At 44.8% G+C, this 23,370-nt stretch overlaps 1 protein-coding gene across 1 annotated transcript in view; it reads left to right on the top strand.

Moving 5' to 3' along the window:
• LOC119376535 (intermembrane lipid transfer protein Vps13) overlaps positions 1-23,350 on the top strand; it is a gene marked incomplete at its 3' end in the record, with an annotated part of 30,613 nt that extends 7,263 nt beyond the window's left edge. The window contains exons 5-13 of the mRNA XM_037646329.1: positions 71-140; positions 1,047-1,149; positions 4,929-5,048; positions 9,396-9,514; positions 10,356-10,437; positions 13,214-13,403; positions 14,801-14,964; positions 19,191-19,360; positions 23,237-23,350. Coding sequence (XP_037502257.1) covers positions 71-140; positions 1,047-1,149; positions 4,929-5,048; positions 9,396-9,514; positions 10,356-10,437; positions 13,214-13,403; positions 14,801-14,964; positions 19,191-19,360; positions 23,237-23,350 — 1,132 coding nt within the window. The remainder of the gene's footprint in view (positions 1-70; positions 141-1,046; positions 1,150-4,928; positions 5,049-9,395; positions 9,515-10,355; positions 10,438-13,213; positions 13,404-14,800; positions 14,965-19,190; positions 19,361-23,236) is intronic.
• Positions 23,351-23,370: the final 20 nt, after the last annotated feature.

The following is a 23,370-nucleotide window of genomic DNA, read 5'->3' as shown; positions in this document are numbered from 1 at the left end:
TCCATGCTAATTTCGTCTGCTTCCGAATGCCGGGTAGAGAACTGAAACTTGATCTTTCTTTCTGATGTAGTTCCCAAGCCCTTCTTTGAGACCAGTGTGATAATGCGACAGTTTGACTACTCACAAGTTCGTCAATTCAAGTAAGTGTCCTCTAATTGGTATCCTACGCGGTCACCACTAAATGGGCTTGTTTCAGGAATGCAACTACCCGTACTGGATTGTTTTCTTACTTGAGCCATATACAGGCATGTGTGGGTTGTCATCTATTTTGGACTAACTCGTAATGTTTAACCATATTTAAAATTAGCTGAAAAATGTCAGCTAGTCCTTATAATAATTTGATTCTGAATATATGAACATTCAGAAACCTCAGAAGGCATGGTGAGCCTCATTTGGGCTGGAATTGATACTGGAGTATGGCTTCACAGCAGTGCACGGAAGTATTGCATTCATGCGTACCAAGCTTCAGTGTAATGTGACGGACCATGTCCTGTGCAGATCCAAATCCTCAGGTGCTGCCCGAAAGCTTGTTGCTGGTAGAGTTGGTTCATGATTCTGAAAGAGAATAAAATTCAGTTCAGTTTATTATCTTAAAGGCCCCCATTTTCAGGAGGCATTACATAAAGGGTGGGGTTTTATTTAGGTTAACAATAAGCAGTGAATATGCAGAAAACCAGACAAAAATTAATGCAGTGACAGTGACTGGTGTTTTGTCTGATTCTGTGTTTTATTCTCCTGAGGTACTGAAGGTCATAAAAACTGTTTACTTTCTTGGGGGAAATACTGTGTGAAGCAAATGCTCACATACAAAAGAAAAAGGAACCTTTTTTTCTGAATGGGTATGTGAGTGCTCAATTCGAGAAAGTGTGAAAAGGCAGTAAGCAGCTTGTAGGAAATGTTATAGGTCCGCACCTGCGTAAGTTTAGTAACATCAAGCTGCTGCACAAGTTTAGTCACGTTGATTTGGTGTTTGTGTTATGTTACCGGTGCTGCATGGCGAATCCTAAATGCACGCGAGTTTTGCAACTTGTCTTCCTGAATTTCAGGTACTTCAAAGTTCTGGTTCAGGAGTTCCACGCCAGGGTGGACCAATGCTTTATCAATGCTATTGGTGAATTCCTCACCCTGAATGAGAGGGAAGCCAACCATGTGAGTTGTAAAGCGTACATTTTCCACTTTATTGAAATTTTTTGGGCAGTAGGAAGAAGTGAACAGATCAAACATTCATGTTTGGAATCTGTGTGAAATGGAGGTTTAGTGAAGTGGTTAATTATGTGCTACTGAACAAAACGTGATGCGTACAATTGTCTTTAATTCTATACAGTGTATAAGGGCATGCGACATTAATTCTGTGTGCTGCACTGTTCTCATGATATGCGAAAAGGCAAATGCCAAGTAAGGCAGATGCTCGGTGCGAGACACTGACATAGCGGTAGCACTCATTAAAGCCCCTGAAACTTCGTAAAGTAGCAAAATACGTGCTTTATAGCGCACCTCCTCTCTTTTCCCGCTCCTGCGCCCTCTCCGAGGCTGACGCCGCGTCGCTATTGGCCAGCTGCCGTCACTTGGGACAGCGCGCAGCGTTGGTTTGTTTACAGTCGCTCTCGACTGCCATCTTTGCTCGTGAAGCGTGGACTCGCTGGTGCACAGCGCATGTGTTTTATGGATACGCTCTTGTCATTCCGTGCGCTTGGTGCTGTGAAATATTGTTCGCACAAGACCGATGTTGCTGTTGTCTGCTTGGGCGGCTGCTGCGCCTTCTGATGTCAGAACAAGTCTAGCCTAGGCAAAAAGCTCCTCATGATGTCGTCCGGTAGGCGCAACGAGTTGCGACGAAAGTCTTGGTTGCACACAGTCAGAAGATAGAGCTTCAGGCCGACGTTTTCGAGTTGACTATGCAAGGTAAGTTGTGAGTCTCTCGTACTGTAAGTATGCGTCGAGGTTCGCAAAGTTCGATGCCCGCTTTAACGCCATGTAGTAGAGCAGGCATCGCGCTGCAGTACGTCGCCATCTCTCACGCCCGCTTTATTACTGCTTCTGCGGGGTCTTTGTTTTTGCTTCTTTGTCAACAATACGTTATCGTTTCCTGCTTGACGTGATGCGCCGACTGGCGCGGTATTGGTTTGTGCACAGCTAGCATCATGCACGTGGGCTGACGATCAGCAATGTGATTGCGAAACCTCAGAGATTCGGCGCAGCTCTTCCGAATAAACAAAGCTTGAGTGCGAAAACTCGCGTTCAGATTTATACTCTCTGTTTGATTTTGTTGCATGGTCGTTTAATTAAGATGAAATAGCTTTCTCTAGCTCTTTTACGTTGACCGATCGGCCGGTGGACTTGCGATGCGAAGGTAGCTATGCAAAGCGTGCTACCTTCGCATCGCACTGTGACGTCATCATGGCGTCAATAACGTGACATCACACAATGACATCATATGACATCATCGCTTTGCATTGCCTCCGTGATCGTTGGGCCGATCACGGAGGCAATGCAAAACCAGGTTAGGTGCAGAAAGTTTTTGGAGGGGTGCAAGGGAGGATCAATACGTCAACTGAAGAAGAACAAGAAGATGGCTTTCGCCTTCTAGTCTTAAGCGAATGCATAAGGGACCCTGTGAGTTTTGCCTAAGCGCCTGATGTCCAGGACTAGTTGATCTTGCGTGCGCGGTGACTTCAGGGACTGCAGTGCGTCTTGCGAGTTGAAATTTACCAATGAAAAAACTACCTTACTAATGAAAAAACTACTAATTTTACCAGTGAAAGGCAAGCACATGCTCTCTGCACATATTGTATACCCTATGCGTCACTACACAGAGCTGTCATGGGCCACCGTTACATTCGTTTAGATAATTTTAGAATAAGTTATCAAACAGCAAAAGGTGCAATTGATTAATGTGCACAAGCCACTGGAGAGAAATTTTGTGCTCTAGAAGAAGCACGAACTCTCCCTTGCTGCTCTTTTATGCAATTTTTTTTCATTGCTGTGATTTTCCCGAATTAGCGAAAAGGAGCAGCCAGTGCTATAAAAAATGTTAACATCTCCTAAACAAAAATTAATTAAAACAAAATAACATATTAAGAGCTGGACGGCTGGTGCGAATGCTTACCTCACGCTGCCTGGCAAGCAAGCGCCAACTCCGCAAAAGGCCATCTGCTACGCGGGAGCAAGGTAGGTGGCGCCACGTTCGAAAAGAGAGTGCGAAGGAGAAGAGACCGAGGAGGAACGAGAGCGGAGGAGGAGAGTGTCACTGCTTTACGAAGTTTCAGGGGCTTTAGCACTCATGCACAACTGTACCAGGAGGTCTGTGTGCTTTGACAAATGCTGTGAACCTACATTATACGTAAATGTTTTATTCATGACTTCATTTTGGAACAGCGCAAAAGACGAAAGACACGGAAGAAGACTTAACAGCATGAGCGCTGACTGACAACCGAGTGCTTCATTCAAACAAAACAGAAAAAGAAAAAGAGGAAAAAGAGACAACAAGCGCGCTCAACCTATGCACACGACAAAAAGACTACAGGCTAGCAGCATTGTTAATCGCAGACACAGGCTAGCAGCATCATTAATCGCATCATCTTTGGGCACAATTCTTCCATAAGGGAGATAGCTGATGCATTTGCTATCTGCAAAAATGGCGACGTGTTAGCACACTATCTATTGCGGTTCTTTAATGTGAGTTGACTTACTTGGATAATACCTAATGATGCTGCAAGCCTATAGTCTTTTTGTCTTGTGCATAGGTTGAGCGCACATGTTCTGTTCTTTCTTCTTTATTTTTCTGTTTTGTTTGAATAAAGCACTCTGTTGTCAGTCATCGCTCGTGTTATTAAAGTCTTCTTCAGCGTGTTTCGTCTTTTGTGGTGTTCCAAAATGAACCCGAACCAACTAGCCCAATTCTCCCTTTTGCTGCGGCTTATTCATGACTTATTGTTTAATTATACATTGGCCTTAGTTTTTCAAAATTGTAAATTACTTTATAGTTAAGTGTTCACACTTTGTTCTTTCTCACCATTTAACCACAAGCACTGCGCTGAATAAATTTTTTAGTTGCATTCTGTAGAACTGTGGGACCTCCTTCTGTATATGATACTGTGTATAACATCATTTTTCGCACAGTGTAAAACGATCCTGGTGCTGATCATCTGAACTTGGAATTTACACAACTCTTTCTTAGAATGCAGAGTATTTTATAAGAGGCCTTGTATTGTTGACAGTGTTAAAATACCTGACTGTTCTTACCTATTTATTAATTTTATTTATTGCAAGGCAAAATTACAACACGCGCTTCAAATGCTAATAAACATGAATCTCTTAATTTTAAAAGAAAAAGCACAGCATGAACAAAAAAAAATTTTTTAAGCGTAGCAGTACAAGTGCACGATGTAGAAGAAAACAACTTTTGCGTGATCTGACTTGTCACGTATTTGATTCCCTTTACAGAGACACGTGAACTCTCTTTGGAGACCACTATACTCTTGTAAGAGAGTCGACTCTGAAAACAGAGTTAACGTGTCTCTTTAAAGGGTGGAATATACGTGGTAATTCAGGTCTCACCGAAAAGTCACAATCCAGCCAGATGAACCAGATGAATACCAAGTGCAGACCATGCATATTTTTTTTAAATACCATTTTGTACCAATGTTTGTTCCAATTTTCTGCTATATTTTTCTTGTCTCAGAAATTCCCCATTTCTAAGACTTATATATGCTCATGGACACTTTTGAAAATAAATGATTGAGTTGAGTTGAAACAAATGTGTGTTACGGAACACGATCAAAGTTAAGCACGTTAATAAAATAACTAAGGTATGCAATACCTTGTGCAGCTGTTGTTCTAGCTCGTGAAAACTGGCCATGCGAGGTGGTTATCTTTCTCTGAAATTGAATGGAAAAATTGACAATCTTTGTCCTTTTTTTGTTCCAAAGGAGGAACTACTCGAGAAAGACATGCAGCTGACCAAAGGTGGCCTCAAGGAAATTGCTGAGCAGTTCTCCGAGCAAGGCGTCAAGGACTTCTTTGACATGCTTCACTTTTCGCCAATCAAAGTGAGTCTCGTGCCAAAAATGTCGTAACTAGAGCTGTGCGAATAGCAAAATTTTGGGTGCGAAGCGAATTCGAATAATAGATTGAGTGCGAATCGAATCGAATAATTTCAAATAATTTTCGAATATTTCTCAAACATTTTTCGAATAATTCGAAGTGAAATTACAGAAAATGTTGCAGAGAATCCCTAAGTATGTTCTTGTGAGATAGCAACATGAAAGTGTTTCTTTTCGCTAGGTTGATGAAGCGCTGATGGGGTCATATTTCATAGTTGTCTTTCTTTAACAAGAATGAGGCAATGTAGAGGCCAAATTGTATTTATGTACATGATTTGGTGCAACCAAAGTGTTGCCGACAACACTTTACACGTGATGGGCAGAGATGCCATTTCCTCAGCCTCTCCTCCTCTTTCAACTTCTGTGGAAGCCCAACTGATGTGGCGGACAAGGGTGTGCACCCTTCAAGTCCAGAGTTCCAAATCTGCCTCGTAGACGTCGATACAGTATATAAGAACATCTGAAATTTTGGATGCTAGAAAGCTTCGGCTTCCGATTTTTCAGACTTCCTGCCCAAATTTCAGGTCCAAAACAGCATTAATTGAGCCCCCACCTTTGCCACATCTGTCATCTCCATGTTGGAAGCAGCGTTTTCTTGAGTTAGTACATTTGCGACCGTAGCAGAGCTTGAAAGGCAGCTTTGCCGCAACACTGGGGTGTGATGAGGTGAAGCATATTGAAAATCTAGGGACCACTTCCAAACGGACGTTGACTGTCTCTTGGCTAAGTTCGACCGTAACGGACCTTGAAAGGCAGCTTTGCCGCAATACGGGGTTGTGAGGAGGTGAAGCATATTCAAAATCTAGGGACCACTTCCAATCAGACGTTGACTGTCTCTTGGCTAAGTTCGACCGTAACGGAGCTTGAAAGACAGCTTTGCCGCAATACGAGAGTGTAATGAGGTGAAGCATATTAAAAATCTGAAGGGGTCACTTTCAATCGGACGTTGACTGCATTTGTCTTTGGGAAGTTCGAATAGTTCGAATAGTAAAATTTCAGTGCGAATCGAATCGAATAGCAAACACTATTCGAAAAATATTCGAAATTTCGAATATTCGCACACCCCTAGTCGTAACATAATGCACGCCCTGTTGAAAGTTTGACTCTCTTGTTGTTTTGTTGTCAGAAAAGTGGTATAGGAACTAGGATACCCGACGTGAAATCTTTAAAAAAACAATTATAGGAAGAGCGAGCACTCCTCACGATGTATTCATCCGCACCGCGTCGTCTGCTTGGCACCCCATAGCGTCTGCACTCACGTGTTGAGCAGAGTAGAGCGAACCTATGGCAGCAACCAAAGCTCTTGGTGTCGGGCAGCAGCAGCAGAGCCACAAAGTAAAATTAAAAAAAAAGGAACAACTCTCTTTAAGCTAGTAAAGTGAGCACACAGTCGCAACCAACGCTCTTAGCGTTGGGCAGCAACGATAGCGCCGAAAAAAATAAAACATGGCAGGACAAGTCGACACTGGTTCCTTGCGCCTCGAAATTATGGAGACACTGCCATGAGCTGCGTGGCCCGTGAGTTCTAAACTGACGCTTGTTTTTGCGTTATATTTGTGTCCTGACGCTTCGACAGCAATGTATTCATGTCTATTTTGCACTGTTTCCAAGATTCATTGTCAAATTCTCAGGTACAAGGCTTAGCAGGCGTGGCTGAACAAACAGCTAATCTCAATAATAAGGACAAATCGTACCTGATACTTGGTCCTCAGCGTGAGATGGCACAGAGTGATAGCCGATTTCACCATTTATTTATTGCTGTCGGGACAGTGGGCAAGTAGCAATCGCAAGTTCGGATCGAAGCGGGCAGTCGCGTCTTCATGGGAACGGCCACGTTGGTTTGTCATCACAATTATCCACAGTTACCGATACAATAAATAAATGCTTATGACGTACATGCGAATCGTCATTAGCATATCACGTATTGCTGTGACGTAGCACGTGCCAAACAAATGCAGTTTTCTTAACCTTCTCCAATTATAGTGCAATTGCAAACAGAACTTTGTTCTTCTGCGCAAGCATGTGGTTTGTTTACACCTCGTAGCTTCCACCCTGCTGCAACCAGCTTATGAAATGGAGCATAGTAGAGTACTTCTGATGATAATATTGACATTTTGGATGTTCTCAAACATTGACCTTTCATTGTGACATACATTCTTATTTGCCTTTAGTGTCCCTTTAAAGGGACACTAAAGGCAAATATTAAGTCGACGTTGATTGTTGAAATAGCGGTCCAGAAACCTCGTAGTGCTACTTTTATGCCAAGGAAGTGCTTATTTTGAAATAAAATCACGTTTTAGTGGTCCACATCGCATTAGCGCACTTCAAATCACCCGCTTGAAATCAGACTCTGATACGTCACTGCTGGCGTGCCCAACATTGCCCGCCTTTACTGCGCGGCCACCGACACTAGTTGCAGCAGAGCGAAAGTAGCGGGACCCACAGCAGCAATAACGGCCATCAAAGCTTGCCGCAATCACCGCAATGGATGTGGAAGGAGAACTTGACAACGAGACATTGGCTTGCGACGCTGGGCTCCAATTCAGCGAGAGGGTTCATTCCGCGGCACCAAGTGAAAAGATACATCGGTTTCCTTGCTGCAGCACTGGCATTGTGCACCATTCGGGCATCCGGCAATATCACATGCATGCGGCATTTTGTTGAAGTTTCCGTCAGAGCGACTTTCACGAGCGCGCAAAACACACGCGGCAGTACGCGATCCCGAAACTACCACTGTGATGCGACCGCATGATTAAAGCAGGGCGCCGGGCGAAGCGCAGTTCGGCGAAAACGGAACTTTTGAACCACGCGCGCCGTTCCCCATGGCAACGCCACGGAGGTTCTTTTTTCCATGAATCAAACGGTAACGAACGAACAGCATTTTATTATGTCTTTTGATGCACAGAAAGTTCTTTTTTTATTGCTGCTAGTTTGATTACTAGTGATTTATTGTAGGCAGACTCTCATACGTCATCGGGATCACTTCGAAAATGTCCCACTCGTGGCGTTCATCGTGTGATACATTTAGCTTAATTTCTCGTTAAGTAGGGCACTGCTGTTGATAATATTGCCGTTTTAGAAGTTGTCATACATTGAGCTTTCACTCTGACATAAATTGTTATTTGCCTTTAGTGTCCCTTTAAGGAAGGGTAATTGTGCAATCTATCTAGCACAGTCGAGGGTGTTCTTATTTGCACACTGTAGCAAGGGCAGTCATAGGTGACATGCCCAGCTGTAGTTGTCGTGTAGAAGACTGCCAATCATTCCAATATAGAATTGGGGAGCGTTTGTGCCTACCATGTCAACTCGAGGGGCAGCACAGAAGTGTTGCTTTGGCAGCTCATGTAATTCGGCACAGAATAGTAAGGAGTTGCAGTTGCAGATTCATGCTATGGAGGCGCTGACTGAAACACCCGATCGTGTTCCATTCTGCCAGTTTAAGCCAATGTGCTTGGGAGGCATGTCTTGTACCTGCATTCATTTTCAAGAGTACGCCTTGGTCAGGTCAAGTAACCTCATTAGCTCTACCCTTCCTAGTGAAGCCACAGTAACCCAGTATCCACTGATAGATAATGTTGGGTTTTGTGAATTGCATGGTAGCGAAGTCGCTCAATGTTAGTGACTAGGTAGTAGTTCGTTAGATTCGTGATAAAATGACCGTGCAAACCACCGCTTCCAAATAAGCACAAGCAAACTGGAATTGTGATTATTATAGTTATTTCTCAGTCAGCACCTAGAAGGTAAACTGTTTCTGTTAGTAGTTGCAACACTTAATGTGGGAAATGACCGGACGTTAGTAGCTGCAACACTTAATGTGGGAAATGACCGGACGCTAGTAGTAATTTTCAGTTTCAGTAACGTTGATGTATTTCATAGCATCAGTTTCAGTTCACTGTTAGCTCTCGGCCTAGTCTAATAAAATTAACTATTTTTAAGTTGAAATTGTGCGCTGTCTTCTTAACCACTCTGTCATCTTCTGTCTTGTGCATTTTTTCTACTGTCAGACTGTTCTTCTTTCTATAAAGAACTCTTAAATGGTGCCCGTTGCTTTGAAGCTCGATTTTTCATCGCCACTTCCCGGCTTTTTTTATTTTTCACTCTGTGATAACTGCTCCAAGTTTGCCTGAGGCTAACAAAGTTGCATGAAGCGTTGCAGAGGACAAGTTCCACGCTTACTGGCATCAGGTTCATCTCTATGCACCTTCATTTGGTTCAAAGGAGCGGTGCTGTTGCATGTATACTTCTGCAATGAGTTGTCGCACTTCTAACATGCACACGTCTTTTTCTTTCTAGCTTCACTTGAGCTTTTCACTGTCGGCCGACAGCAAGAACCACAGTGGTGGAAGCCTCTTCAATCTTCTTCTGCAGAGCTTCGGGGTTACCTTCACCGAGATACAGGATGCTGTTCTCAAGTGAGTCGCAATTCGCATGACAGAAGATCAGGGGACAAAGGAGGCTCAAAGTGGTAAAAAGACATCGAATTAGGAACATCGCTCGAGCCAACATTGAAACAAGGGGAGTTGTCTTCATCAGGGCAGCAGGTCCCCTTGTCGAAACGTTGGATCCTGTGACATTGCCAGTTCGATGACTTCTTATCATTTCACATATTACTTTAGGCAGCGGCAGTTGCAATTGCAACTGCAACTGCAAGTGCAACTGCAACTGCAAACACAACTGCAGTTGCAGCTTACAGAAGGGAGTGGTGACTAACTTGGAGGCACACATGCTCGAACAATGGGTTCACTGGTGTCATCTTTCGGATACACATTTGTGAAACGAAGAGATCACTCATCGAAAGCATCGCGCAGTGCGGATTCTAAAGTATCTTCTAGGAATAAGCCATTAGTGCCACCCTCAATATGACTAACCTCGGGGGTTCCCCTAACAAAACCAAGTGAAAAAGTGGTGGTGGCTTCAGACAGCATAAAGTTAGCAAAGTCTGGGCAACCGGGAGTGTGGTGACGTCGGTCTGTACAAGCACTACTAGTGGCCACTAGCGAGATTCATAAATAAAGCTGATATTGGCCGGCAAGTAGGTTCAGCTACTGCACCAGGACAATGGCCTTCTCCTTTGCTGGCCGACCGCCACTGGACATTTCTGCCGAAAATAGTCAGCAGCTGACTGTGAAACCAAAGTAAAGAAGATGCATGGGATGCAACATTGCGTTCTTTTCGTATAACCCTGTGTGTTTGGTCTTCCAGTACGTAGTATGTGTGACATGGAACATACTTATTTCGTATTCTCTGCCCCAGGCTGGACTACTTTGAGAAGAGCAACACGTACTTGACCATGCACCAGCTGATACATGAGGCCTCCTCTCACTACTTCCGTCAGGTAGGCACCTCATACCAGCGCTTTTTCATACCCACATCATGCACGTGTGCAGAACACTGCTCATTCTGCTCTTTCTTTTGCACATGTATTTGCATCTGTGTAAGAAACAAATGTGTATGGCATGCAAAAAACAAGTTTTTTTGCTGGCCCTAATAATTGCCAGAACAGTTAGACTGATGTTTTTCTGCAAGCTTTGTGCTTGTCGCAGAGGCTTCGTAAAGCTGTGTCAACTCATAATGGCTGGTTCATTAGATTAGAGCCTTTCAAAGTTGCTTTCATCAGAAATTTTACCTTGTAATTCTCAGGGAATAATGATGCTTATATGTGGCGACTTTACTATATTAAATTAGTACAATGGCATGAAAGATTGAGGTGGACAGCATTAGCACTGTTTATCAGCTGAGATAACTGACATTAGAATTTAGAGGAAAACTATGCTTCCATGACCTGGCACGGTGGCTCAATAAATGTCGCACTCCATTGCCAAGCACAGAGTCTCGAATTTGATTTCCAGCCATGGGGATGGAATACAATTAGACGTTAATTGGCGTGATACGACGGGCACCTGTGCATCAGCACTCTCGCATCACTCTTGGAAAAAGAGCTCCTTTTTCCACACGCATGCTTTCAGTGAACTCCGAAAAGTGTGTCACTATGGTTGTTCTCTCGGCACTTTTGAAAGACTGCTACTCGATCGTCTGGTCCCATTTTGCTGCTGTCCCATCAATAAGTAGGGATGGGCAAATATTCGGGCGCTTTGAATATTCGAACGAATATTACAGTATCTGAATTCACTTCGACATGAATTTAGATTATTCGAAATTTCGAAGTATTCGAAATGAATACATGTATATTTGACCGCATATAACCCTCTGTACAGGTGGTTTCACTGCAGAGTGGGTGTGCTTAAGTTTAAAAGTGTGTTATACGGGCTTATATGCGCTAAATATACAGTCGAACCTGCTTATAACGAATTCTAAAGTGTCGCAAAAAGTGGTCGCTATATCAGTAGTTCGTTGTATATGGACTCGCCTTTAAAAACGTGCGCTTAGCGGCCAAGCCGTTTTTTTTTTTTTTTTTTTCTGTGCACTTTTATTAAAGTGCACCCAACCCCTCCGGTGACAAGCTAAGCCTTTTCGCGTCGTGAAGCGACGCCTGCTACGTGCTCACCAGTGAATTACCCGCCTTTGCTGTGAACTGACACCGTTTCACCGAAGCGTGGTACTGCCACGTGCAGCCGATCATCCCTGGCTAGTTGCGTGCAGCGCGTCCCGGCTCGCAAAGTCAGTGCTGGGCCGCTTGCTGTATGCCGTATGCGCGCGTTTGTAAGTTCTTCGTGCCTGCTTCACTCCAGACCGTGCACGGGTGCGGCGAGTAGCCTTTTCGTTCAACGCGGCGAAAACAAGCATTTTGCAAGCAACGCGCACTCTACGTCTCCGCGATGCTCTCGCGGCCCTGCACGACGATGCGCGGCGCACTTGAGTTCTCACCTAGTCAAACACGCAGTATACGCTCGCTGTCAGTGCATCGATGTTTCTCGGTGCCCGCGCCGCTCAACAAAAGCGAGCTACTTTCGTTTCTACAAAGCGAGGCGCACTTTAAAGCGGTCTCGCACAACGCGGCGGCGGCGAACTTGCGAACGGCAGCATGGCACGCTCGTACCGCCGTCAATCCGCGCAGTGTACGGCGTACGCCACACGCGCAGCCGAGCAGATATCTACAGATGACTGATATAAGGTTGTCGGCTATAAGTCATAACTGCACGTTCACCGACGGCCGCCACCTCGCCTTCACTCTTTTCTGGTGCTTTTTTTAGGGATTTTTTTAGTTTAGGGATGCAGTGAACCTTTATGCGATGAAAGTTATTGGGGTTATCACTTCATGCATTTATGCCTTCTTGCGTTCCAAGGCATTGTTTGGTTCATCGTAGGCTGTCGTAGCTGCAGAGAACGGTGTCAGGAAAGGTTACCGTGCGAAAGCTGACCGCAAGGCTTCATGCTGCCTCCTTTTTTTTTTCCTCACTGCCATTCTGCCACTGAAGAAAAGGCTCGAAAGCGAGTGACCTCGCTCGCAGCATCCGAAATCTGCGTGCAGTGCTCGTCGATCAGGGATATCTTAGTTGTGAGTAAACTGGAGCGGGGCACGCGCGAGCGCGCGCCCCTCTCACGCTTTAGAAGGCCTGTTTTAACTTTTTTTTCGCTTCGTATGCGCCATATTTTTACCGCGACCGTGTCTGAAGTGTTCGTTGTAAAAGTAAGAGGCTTTGAAAAATGTTCGCGATATGTGGACGCAGCTTCAATATTTAGCATTGGAAAATCTTAAGTGCACCCAAGTATGGTCTTTATAACCAATAGATCGTTATACATGGGATCGTTATAAGTGGGTTCGACTGTAGTAATTTATAAAACGCAACTTATTGTAATAACTTGCACCCTACCGCTATTTAAATTTTGCTACTATTCAAAGTTGCTTCCACTTCCCTTCAAACCAGAAAAGTGACATTCACACATGCCTAATTCCAATTTGTAAAAATATTTTGCAAGTTAGTTGGGTCGAGACAAAAATGCTCACTTTTCTTAATAATATGGGATATATGCTATTCGAACTATTCGATTAGAAATTATTTGACCAAATCACTAATCGCTTCGAATTCACTTCGAACTTCGAACTTCAAATTCACTATTCACCCATTTCTATCAAAAAGTATGCTGTTGCAATTTTAAAGTGTGCAATTTAAACATTTACACCATGCATCTCTTCTTGCACATGACCTCAGACCTTGAAGCAAATCTACGTGGTGGTGCTGGGGCTGGACGTGATAGGCAACCCCGTTGGCCTTCTGACGGGATTCACCACTGGCGTCGGAGACTTCTTCTACGAGCCGCTGCAGGGCGCCATTCAGGGTCCTGAGGAATTCGCGGAGGGTCTTGCCACCGGCGTTCGCAGCCTCATCGGACACACTGTTGGTGAGCATGCCGACTGCCACTAGCGATGCCTTCAAAGACTCATTAGGTTCGGGCAATTGTAAATCACTCGCTGACGATCGCATCTGCAAAGTATGGAATGCCTGTGCGGTATAAAAACAGGCGAAATTTCAAGTGGAAGGCCACGTGCCATTCCTTTTGAAGGAGCCATGCTTCTAAAGAGTGTGAAAGCCACATGCAAGCATGCCCTTGGAAGATCATTTATCGTATCCACAATGGTCCAGTGGTTATGGTGCTCAACTGCTGACCCGAAGGTCATGAGATCGAATCCCGGCCGCTGCATTTTGATGAAGGCAAGATGCTGGAGGCCTATGTGCTTAGATTTAGGTGCACGTTAAAGAGCCCCAGGTGGCCGAAATTTCCGGAGCCGTCCACTACGGCATCCCTCATAATCATATCGTGGTTTTGGGATGTAAACCCTCAACAATGATCATTATTATTAGTTATTGATCATAGCACACGACTTCGGCTTTTCATCCAATGCAAAGTGCGCAGTGCCATGACTGGACGTGTGCCATGAATGAAAATAGAAAGAGAAGGGAAAAAAAGGTGAAACTTGTCACATAAACATCACATACAAACTCACCCCTAGCACTTGACATTATGCGGGGGAAGTATGCTGCCTAGGGACGCTAGTCGAGATAAAAGGGAGCCAATCTCTGCTCTGGCAGCGAAGCTCGCCTCATGAACGCATGGTAACGAGACAGTTCTGTTGCCCCTAATCTGTTCAATAGTGTACCAGTCTTAAAAATTCTGTTAATAAAGCACTGCCTAGATGGCACCTTACAACTTCTAATGGTTAACCAAAATTTGCAATAAGGCCTGATGAAGGGCTTTTTTAGTAGTACTTCTAAATCATGTGCTTGTCATGTGCCTGCGTTTGTGTTTCAGCATGCTGAACTGAAGTGGTACTTTTTGGTGTTATATATTGCTAGTGTTTCTGTTATCATGTTCTTGTAAGCACTGAAATATTCTCTCATCTTTGGTAACTACTTCAGCACCACATCCCTAGTGAGCATATCAAAGAGGTAACTTTGAAAAAGAGGTGTTTTCCTAGCTCTACAAATTTTAGCAGTTACTGGAAGTAAGATGGAAGACCTTAGTGCCAGCAAGTCCTTCTGGTGAGGTTGTGGGAGTCCTCCAAAGTGCAGCTTGGGTAGGTATCTAAGTATGTAGCTGTACACACTTGATAGAAAGCTGTTGAATAAAACAGCCCAAAGAAGGAACACACAATGACATCGCAATCGCTGTGATGCAATTTCAGTGCTTGTGATGTCATTGTGTGTTCCTTCTTTGTCCTGTCTTATTTGCCCCAAATCAGTCTTACTGTCAAATAAGTCGGCCCACTTTCGTTTGCCTGATGGTTTCTTCCTGTGCAGGTGGCGCTGCAGGGGCGGTGTCCCGCATCACAGGCACGCTTGGAAAGGGCATTGCAGCCCTGACGATGGACGAAGACTACCAGCGTCGCCGCAGGTTGGAGCAGAACCGCCGCCCCAACGACATTGCTGAGGGCATTGCGCAGGGCGGAAGGGACCTGGTCATGGTCAGTGCAATTTGCAGCTATTTATTGTGATAGCAGTTACAGTTAAATCTGTTACGAAATTGACAAATTCCCGAAAAAATTTGTTACAAACAGGTTTTCGTGCATTTTCAGCACGACAATTCGGAAAAGAAGTGCACAAATTGAACAATAGGGCAACTGAAGGCAGAGCTCACCCAAAACATTTATTTAACGGCATAAAACTATGCTATTTTGCTCTATTGCTTGTTCGTGAGGGATGGCAACACTGGACGTTTGTAAGACATAAATACAATGCTGATCCGTCATCGTCTAGCTGTGGCCTTCGAAACTGGCTCCGGCAGCACACTGTCACATTGTTGGAGCTAATCGCAGAGGCCACAGTCTAGCGAACCCGCGGCCTGGCGCAAGATGGCAAGGCGCATGATGAAACCACCTCTGTAGGTCCCGGACAGTTTCCACCAGCGCCTACTCTGACATCTCCTCAGTGGTGATGGCGCTGTCCTCCGAAAAAAAAAAATTTAAAACCCCGAAGCTGCACATCGTGAGGGGCTGCTCCATGCGCGTGTAGTAAAACCACGCACGTGCGTACGGCATCAAAAACAGAGCGAACGTCACGGATACCACGGAACATTTGAAAAAGTGCTCTTCATTGCGGCGTGGCCCCACATATGTAAGGATGGGCGAATATTCGGGCGTTTCGAATATTCGAACGAATATTGCAGTATTCGAATTTGCTTCGATATGAATTTAGATCATTCGAAATTTCGAAGTATTCGAAATGAACGAATATATGTATACATTTGACCGCACGCATCCCCCTGTAAAGGTGGTTTCACTGCAGCTCTGGTTGCTGTGCCATGAATTAACCCATGCAGGGGAAATCTGCACTGTCGCGAAGCCACACTCCAAGGTTAAATGTAAATATTTTTTTAAGTTTAAAAGCATGTTATATATGTGCTTATGTGCGCTAAGTATAGTAATTATTATATTGTAACATATTGCACCACTTATAACTTGCACCCTACTGTTATTCAAATCTTGACACTATTCAAGGCTGCTTCCACTTCATTTCAAACCAAAAAAGTGACATTCACTCATACCTAGTTCCAATCCTTAAAAGTATTGTGCAAGGGTCATGACAAAAATCCTCATTTTTCTTAATAATATGCAGTAAATACTATTCAAACTATTCGATTCGAAATTATTCGACCAAATCACTATTCGCTACGGATTAGCTTCGAACCTCAAATTCACTATTCGCCTATCCCTACACATATGCGGTGCGAACTTGAATCGTAATGACACGGAGTAAATATTTTTTTCATTTTAGTGGTGCCACCTGGTGTCACATTAACGAAGCGCAGTTCAGAGACCATGGCCTCTGAGATTGCGCGCCGGCAGGTTTTTGAAAAACCGTCAGGTGCGCAATCTCAGGGGCCATACAGAGTCATCTGCAACGACTGAAGAGTGGCACCGCCAACGCAAAAGCCAGTTTTTGTTTTCTTTTTTAAAGAAAGCTGGCATGGTGGCACCCGTGAGCGGCTGGATGGGCACGCATGCGCATGTGCCCATTGTGGCAAAAATGCCGGCTCAAGGGGCGCAGGCCCGCCTGCCCTCCTTTTACACACCCGCACGCACAAATGAGCACTCACTCTCCCTTCGCAGTAACCAGGGCTTCAAGTGCGCCATGAGTGATGCCGCCACTTCGCGCTCCATCGTCGGCAGGGCAACCGTGGAAGACGCATGCGGCTCCTGCTCGTGCCAAAATGGGAAAATTTGGGGCAAAGTTTCCAGGTTGTCGGTGGCGAAAATTCGTTATATCAAGGGTGTCTCCTGCCACTGTGTTGCATAGAGGTCACAAATACATATGCTTCTATGGGGTAATGGAGGGGAATAGAAAAACTTCGTAATGTCGAGGAATTCGTTGTATGGAGGTTCGTTATAGGCAGGTTTAACTGTATATGAACACTTTCAGCAGGTTTTTGCCGTCGCCATTATGTTCCGTGTAAAGTCCAAATCGATAGCATCACCCCGTGTATCATACCGTATTTACACGATTGTAAGTCGACTCGAATGTAGGTCAACCCCCCAAATAGCACGGCAAAAAAAAAAGAAAACGTGTGAGCGCATTTCATGAAGGAAATTTAGTTACGTAGTCGCTGGAATGACTACACGTTGACCGACTGCATAGTTGGAGTCACCACCCATCCTGTCACGCAATTCTCTGTCCTGTCCTCGTAAAATGTAGCGCCGGAATATTGTAAGTACGAATGTATCTTCGACTAGCCCCACAACGTGTTTTGTTATGTCAAGACGCGAATTTCGGTGTGCGAAGGTGGCTTCACGGCAGTGCTTCACTGCTATGCAGAGAAGCTAGCTTCGGGGCAGTACGCGGGATCTCTTTTTTTTTATTTACGCGAATCGTTGCTAAGAGTGCGGGTTACACGCGAGAAAATACGGTATATGTTACAGGTAAAGCCGGAACGGAAACTTAACGTCGCAACTATGCCACAGCATCCCTGATTTCTCGTTTGTCTGCACTACAAATTTCTGTTTCAATTGTAAGTCGAGCCTCCCAACTTCGGATTTAAAATTTGGGTAAAGTGGGTCGACCTACAATCGTGTAAATATGGTATGCTCTACACGCAAGTAATAAAGCAGGCGAGCATTGGCGATGAACACGGCTGAAGCATAGATGAAACGAGCCGGCCATCTCTGTCGCACGAAGGGCGCATGCAATAACATCGCCCTGCATACGAGACCTGCCATTGATGGCTCCTCTAGCAGAGAGGAAAGGCCCCGCCAGCCTTTTGTCGGGCGAAGGAGCATGACGAGACAGCACAAAAACTGCTTTGCTCCTTGGAGCAGCCGTATTCCCTTACACCAGCGTTTTGTAGAGGTACGCCTTACTCCGTATAAGATTCTAATTTGTTGCTATTGCGTTCATTGCTTCACTCCCTAAAGCGGCCGTATTCTCTTACACAGCATTTTGTAGAGCTATGCAAGATCAGATTCAAAAGAGTTAGCTGCTAGCCTTACTGGAGGAGGACAGACAAGAGATGACAAGGCTACCCAGCACTGGCATAGCCAGGAGAGTTCGGGCGGTTGAACCCCCCTCCACCGAAATAAAAAAATTTCTGGCTGCGCCCCTGCTAACCAGCGCTGGTTGGCTACCTTGTGCTGGGTAGAGGAGGCTAAATATAATCAAAAGATTATGGAAGTAGACAGGAGCAAAAAAAGAAAAAAAAAAAAGAGGGTTGTATGCGAGTGTGATGTAGTGCCCCAACTGTACAAACAACTGTGTGCTGCTCATTCGACAGTTATGCAACACTTAGAAAGTGGCTTTGTCTTCATGCTTCATTTGCTCCATGTAGTCAGGAGTACCGTATTTACTCGAATCTAACGCGCACCTTTTTTCCGGGAAAACGAGTCCAAAAATCGCATGCGCGTTAGAATCGAGTACCAAAAAAAAAAAAAAAGAAACTCGGTTATCGCATTGCCATCGACACTTCAAAATGGCCGCCTCCTACGCGCCTTGGCCATTTCTGCCATTTTTTCAGTTCGTACGTGTGCTGAGGAGATTGTCATCCCGTTCTGCGTTCGCATCGACGGCATGGAAGTGCCGACGCCAAATACTCGACGAGTGCATCACGATGCCGCATTTAAAAGAAGTTATTACACGTGCAGAGACACGGACGGAAATCGGGCCGCATCGCGGTCGTTCGGAGTTCCCGAAACGTGCGTGCGAGACTGGCGCAAACAGAAGCAGAAGATTTTTTACAGCAAAGCTTCACGAAAAGGTTTCAGTGGACCAAAGCAGGGCCGGTTTCCCGAAATCGAAGAGTGTTGACAGCGACAACGAGTTGTCCGACAGCGACGAGGACTGATCCATTACGCGACTCGTATCGCCGCCGTAGTGGTGACAGTTTTAGCGACAAGGCCAGCTTTTTGACTTTGTGTTTTACTTTTTTGAAACTTTAGTTCTTTAAAACCCAAATACTTGTTCTTCTGAATGTGCGATGTTTGACTCCTACGGACTTTTTTGTTCTTTTCTCTCACGAAAAATGGGTGCGCGTTACAATCAATGTATTACTTTTTTTTTTTTTTGGTCGCGGAAAACGGGTGCGCGTTACAATCGAGGGCGCGGTAGAATCGAGTAAATACGGTAAACAAAAAACGTTTGATCAAACGTTTGATATTATGGGCCTTGACCTGATGGTGAGGCTGTTGTTATTTCCACCATGCAGGGTGTCTACGAAGGCGTGACTGGCATAGTTACGAAGCCAGTGGCAGGCGCAAGGGAGGAAGGCGTCAGCGGCTTCTTCAAGGGCATTGGCAAGGGCCTCATCGGCGCGGTGGCCAGGCCTACTGGTGGAGTTGTGGACTTTGCCAGTGGCTCCTTCGACGCTGTCAAAAGGTGAGTATATACTCAAGGGAACTGATTCTATTTAACTGCAGCTGCTACTATCAGAAGTGTTATGCATTCAAGGACTACTCTGAAGCCAGTGCCTTAGTGGTACGTCATGCTGGAAGTTTGATCGAAAAAGTCACTCTACAAACAGAAGTCCGCCTCTTTCAAATAATATTACGTTGAACTGCCACGTTGTCCCTCAGCACAGCTCTTTCCCGACTGCAAATCAGCAGAAAAAAAGGGCATCGATTCAGGGTTCCATTTTCATAAGGCTCAGTTAGTGATCCTTCACTTTAAAGCTCACTCTTATTCTAACAAAGTCGTATTCAGCATTCTTTCTCGCTATATTCAAAATTAGGATACTCGCTATATGCACAGTTACATTACATATTGTTATTGGAGAGAAACACCTTGGATTTTCTTTATTATATATGTGTTTGTTATACAGCAAAACCTTAATTCAGATTTTAAAAGGCCAGAACAAGAAATATGTCTTAATAGAATGTCAAATTACTGAGGGAATCAGGAAAACAGTAAACGAATGCTTACTACTACTATTTACTGAATGACTCCACAAATTCTGTTCATATTTTGCGTAAAAGCAGTGTGCAAGCTGTAATTCTCATCATCTCGCAACTTCTTTCACCATGCATTGGTGACACAAGGCCCATGTTTTCATCAGAGATGTGCATTTCAACTCTCCCCCCCTTTACACTATCTGTACCACCGAGACATTATAGAAATGATTATCTTTTCGCCAGTGAGGTAGCAGGTAACATTGTCTGTCCATCAAGGTGTAGCTGGCTAGTTTTAAGCCAGTGTGCAGACCACTGTAGTGTCTTTCTTGATCCTTCACAGTTTCCGTCATGCCTGTGACATTTCATGTGCACTCCATTGAGTCAAAATGAGGCTACTGTTTGGCCCAGCAGCAGTGGATAAAACTGTGGTTGCTATTGATGAAAATGTAAATAACATCCATGCATTTCTAAAAGCATGTGTGTGGCCCCATGTGTGCAGAATCAAAACAAAACTACCGTATGCCGCAACTGCTGCAAGTTAAATCTAGGTTGTTAACAATGCTTTTGTGGATAGTGATTACACAGTTGTGAAGCTAGTGACGAACGTGGTGGCAAACACAAATAGGCGCAAGATGTTCAGTGGCGCGATCTTGTACACGTTCTTAAAACAAACGGAGGCGGTCCGTTCTATCCAGCCACACGCAATTGGACAATGTAGGGCCGTTACGTCTGTCAGGGTTCACATTGGCCATTCGCGTTAGGCTGGATAGAACGGACCGCCTCCGTTCGTTTTAAGAATGTGTACAAGATCGCGCCCCAGACTTCCTTACTTTTAACGTGCAATTCTTGCTGATGACTATGGTAATGTGGACTGTGTCACTTCATTTCCCTTGCATGCTAGTAATGTTTTCGCTCTTATGCATTTACATTTGCAGCACTTCACGTACGGTGTACTCCAACGATCATCCGAATTAACCGATGTGTGGCCAAATATACCTGAATTCATGAGAATTTCATGCTATTAAACAATGCATATGCTTGCCAGGAACAGAGGACAAGTCCGACTTATTTGATTTTCCAAATTAACTATTTTTTAGAGCTGTGCAAACAACAAAATTTTGAGTGCGAAGCGAATTCGAATAATAAAATGTGAGTGCAAATTGAATCAAATATTTTTCTAATAGTTGTTGAATATTTGTTGAATATATTTTTAATACTTCGAAGCGAAATTACAGAAAAAAATGTTGCAGAGGACCTCTAAGCATATTCTTATGAGATAGCTACATGAAAGCGTTTCTTTCGTCAAGGTTGGTGATGCGTTGGAAGGGTGGTGGTCCCCGAGTTGTCTTATCAAGAATGAGGCAATGCAGAGGCCGAATTGTACTTATTTACATGATTTGCTGCAACCAACGTGGTGTCGACAACATTTTACATGCGAAAGGAAAAGATTCTATTTCCTCAACCTCTCCTCCCCCTTCAGCTTCTGTGGAGGCCCAACTGATGTGGTGGACAAGGGCACACTCCCTTCGAGTCCGGAGTTCCTAATCTGCCCCATAGACGTCAATGTATAAGAACATCTGAAATTTTGGATGCTGAAACTCTTCCAAAAGAGTCTGAAAGGCAGCTTTGCTGCAATACCGTAGTGTGATGGGGTGAAGCATATTGAAAATCTGAAGGGGCACTGTCACGGTGCAGTGCGGCGGTCTTTATGGATGGGCACCGGAAATGCATGGAGGCGTGATGGTGGCAGGTGACAAACGCAGCCAACCCTTATTATAAGCATTTTCAGCTAACTGCTCAGTAGTGCATGTGGCTTAGCGCAGTGGTACGCTTATAACCCAAACGCGCCGCACCGCCGTTCATGCTGCCTCTTTGTGCGAGATCACTACATGCGCTGCACAGGCGCGTTGCCTTCACGAACGAAATCAGCTCGTCATCGCCGCACCACATGTGGTCAGGAACGGAGTGGGCATCACGAACACTTTCATGACAAACACGTGCGTACGGTACAGCAAGCGCCCAAGCAGTGACAGCATCAGCTTAGTTGACGATGTGCTGCACACAACTAGGAACAATCGACTTCACGCAGCAGCAAATGTTGCGTAACGGCGGAGATTCGGTGATGCGTGTGCGCATCGTTTACGTGCACTCGCGCATTAAGGAAAGTCGGATGAGTCGTCCGCTCTTCCGCCACAGTCTTTGTGTTCTGTGTCATCATTTCCAAAAGCTCCATGCGAGAGAGTCGTAATCTATTCCGCGCTTCGCTGGTGTTAGCGGCGTTGATCGTGGGGTGCAAATTTGCAATTGGCAGGCAGGATTCGCAGCAGGTACCGAATGTGTTCTCAAGAACCTGGGTGCGCACCAAAACGCCTGATAAGTGTACTGAGAGGCATTAAAGCTATTTCAGACGTGGCTGTGGCGATTTGACTGCTGAGATACAATACGCCAAGATATCCTCTAATACGTAAATGCTTGTTCTATTGCATCCAGTATGACTACCGGCGGTGCGAAAATTGTTAGAATCTCATTTGCATATAAGTAGGTTTCATTGCATGCAAGTCAAACTTACATTCACGAGATCCTTCAAATCGCTGATGTGTGAAAGCCGCGAGACACAAAGCAATCCCATTCTTGCAATCGTCATATTTCGTAACGAAATACCACGCAAGAAAAACTTCGATAACGATCCTATAGCGGCATTGGAACTTGTGCGATAGACGTCACACGCATTGGAGTATGCAGCATAGTACAGTGGCTACGAGCAAGTGTAGTGACGCCAACACACTAAAAAGAAGAAATAGAAGGAAAACAATAGGTTGGCTGTGCTTGGACATTCACGTGTTTTTGTTGAGATGGAGCGAGCGCGCCAACACGGGACTCTGCTCCTTCCTATAGAGACATGCAGACCCCATCGCCTGCCCTTTGTAGGAGTCTTTCACTGTCTCTAGTTTTACTCGGGTGGCTTAGTAGCAGCAGTATCTGCTTAAGAAGCAGAGTTCAGCGAGCGCTTATTGTTTTGCACAGTGGTTTTGTGACAACAGTATCTTGTATCTTAAGATACATGATACATTATTTGATGTATCGGAAATACAGATACAGATAGTACTCGTCTTGGAAGACTTATCGCGATACAGGCACAAGATACCCAAAGGGTATCTAAGATACATGTATCTTCAATACTGCCCAGCACTGGCTGTAATATGTTGTTTGACATAACTGACATACGAAAGGCATAGTAAAGTACTTGGAAGTTTGGCTGCATAAAGGTCCTGCAGTGAATGTTCAAGCCCCGTAATTGTTACATGGAACGTTTTGGTAAAGACTCCAACAAATATAATTTTGCTCTTGCTTTGTCTTTGCCTAGAGCTACAGATGTCGTGGATGAAGTCCGGCCTGTTCGTCCAGCCGGTTCATTAGGCCGGATGGAATCATCAGGCCTTACAACCTTATGGAAGCGCAAGGCAACAGGCTCCTACAGGTGATCATGCCTTCTTTTGC

Source organism: Rhipicephalus sanguineus, unplaced genomic scaffold (genome assembly GCF_013339695.2).
Source record: "Rhipicephalus sanguineus isolate Rsan-2018 unplaced genomic scaffold, BIME_Rsan_1.4 Seq1298, whole genome shotgun sequence".
Taxonomy (NCBI): Eukaryota; Metazoa; Arthropoda; class Arachnida; order Ixodida; family Ixodidae; genus Rhipicephalus; species Rhipicephalus sanguineus.
The sequence above is the reverse complement of the archived record's forward strand: the minus strand, read 5'-3'. Positions and strand labels throughout refer to the sequence as shown.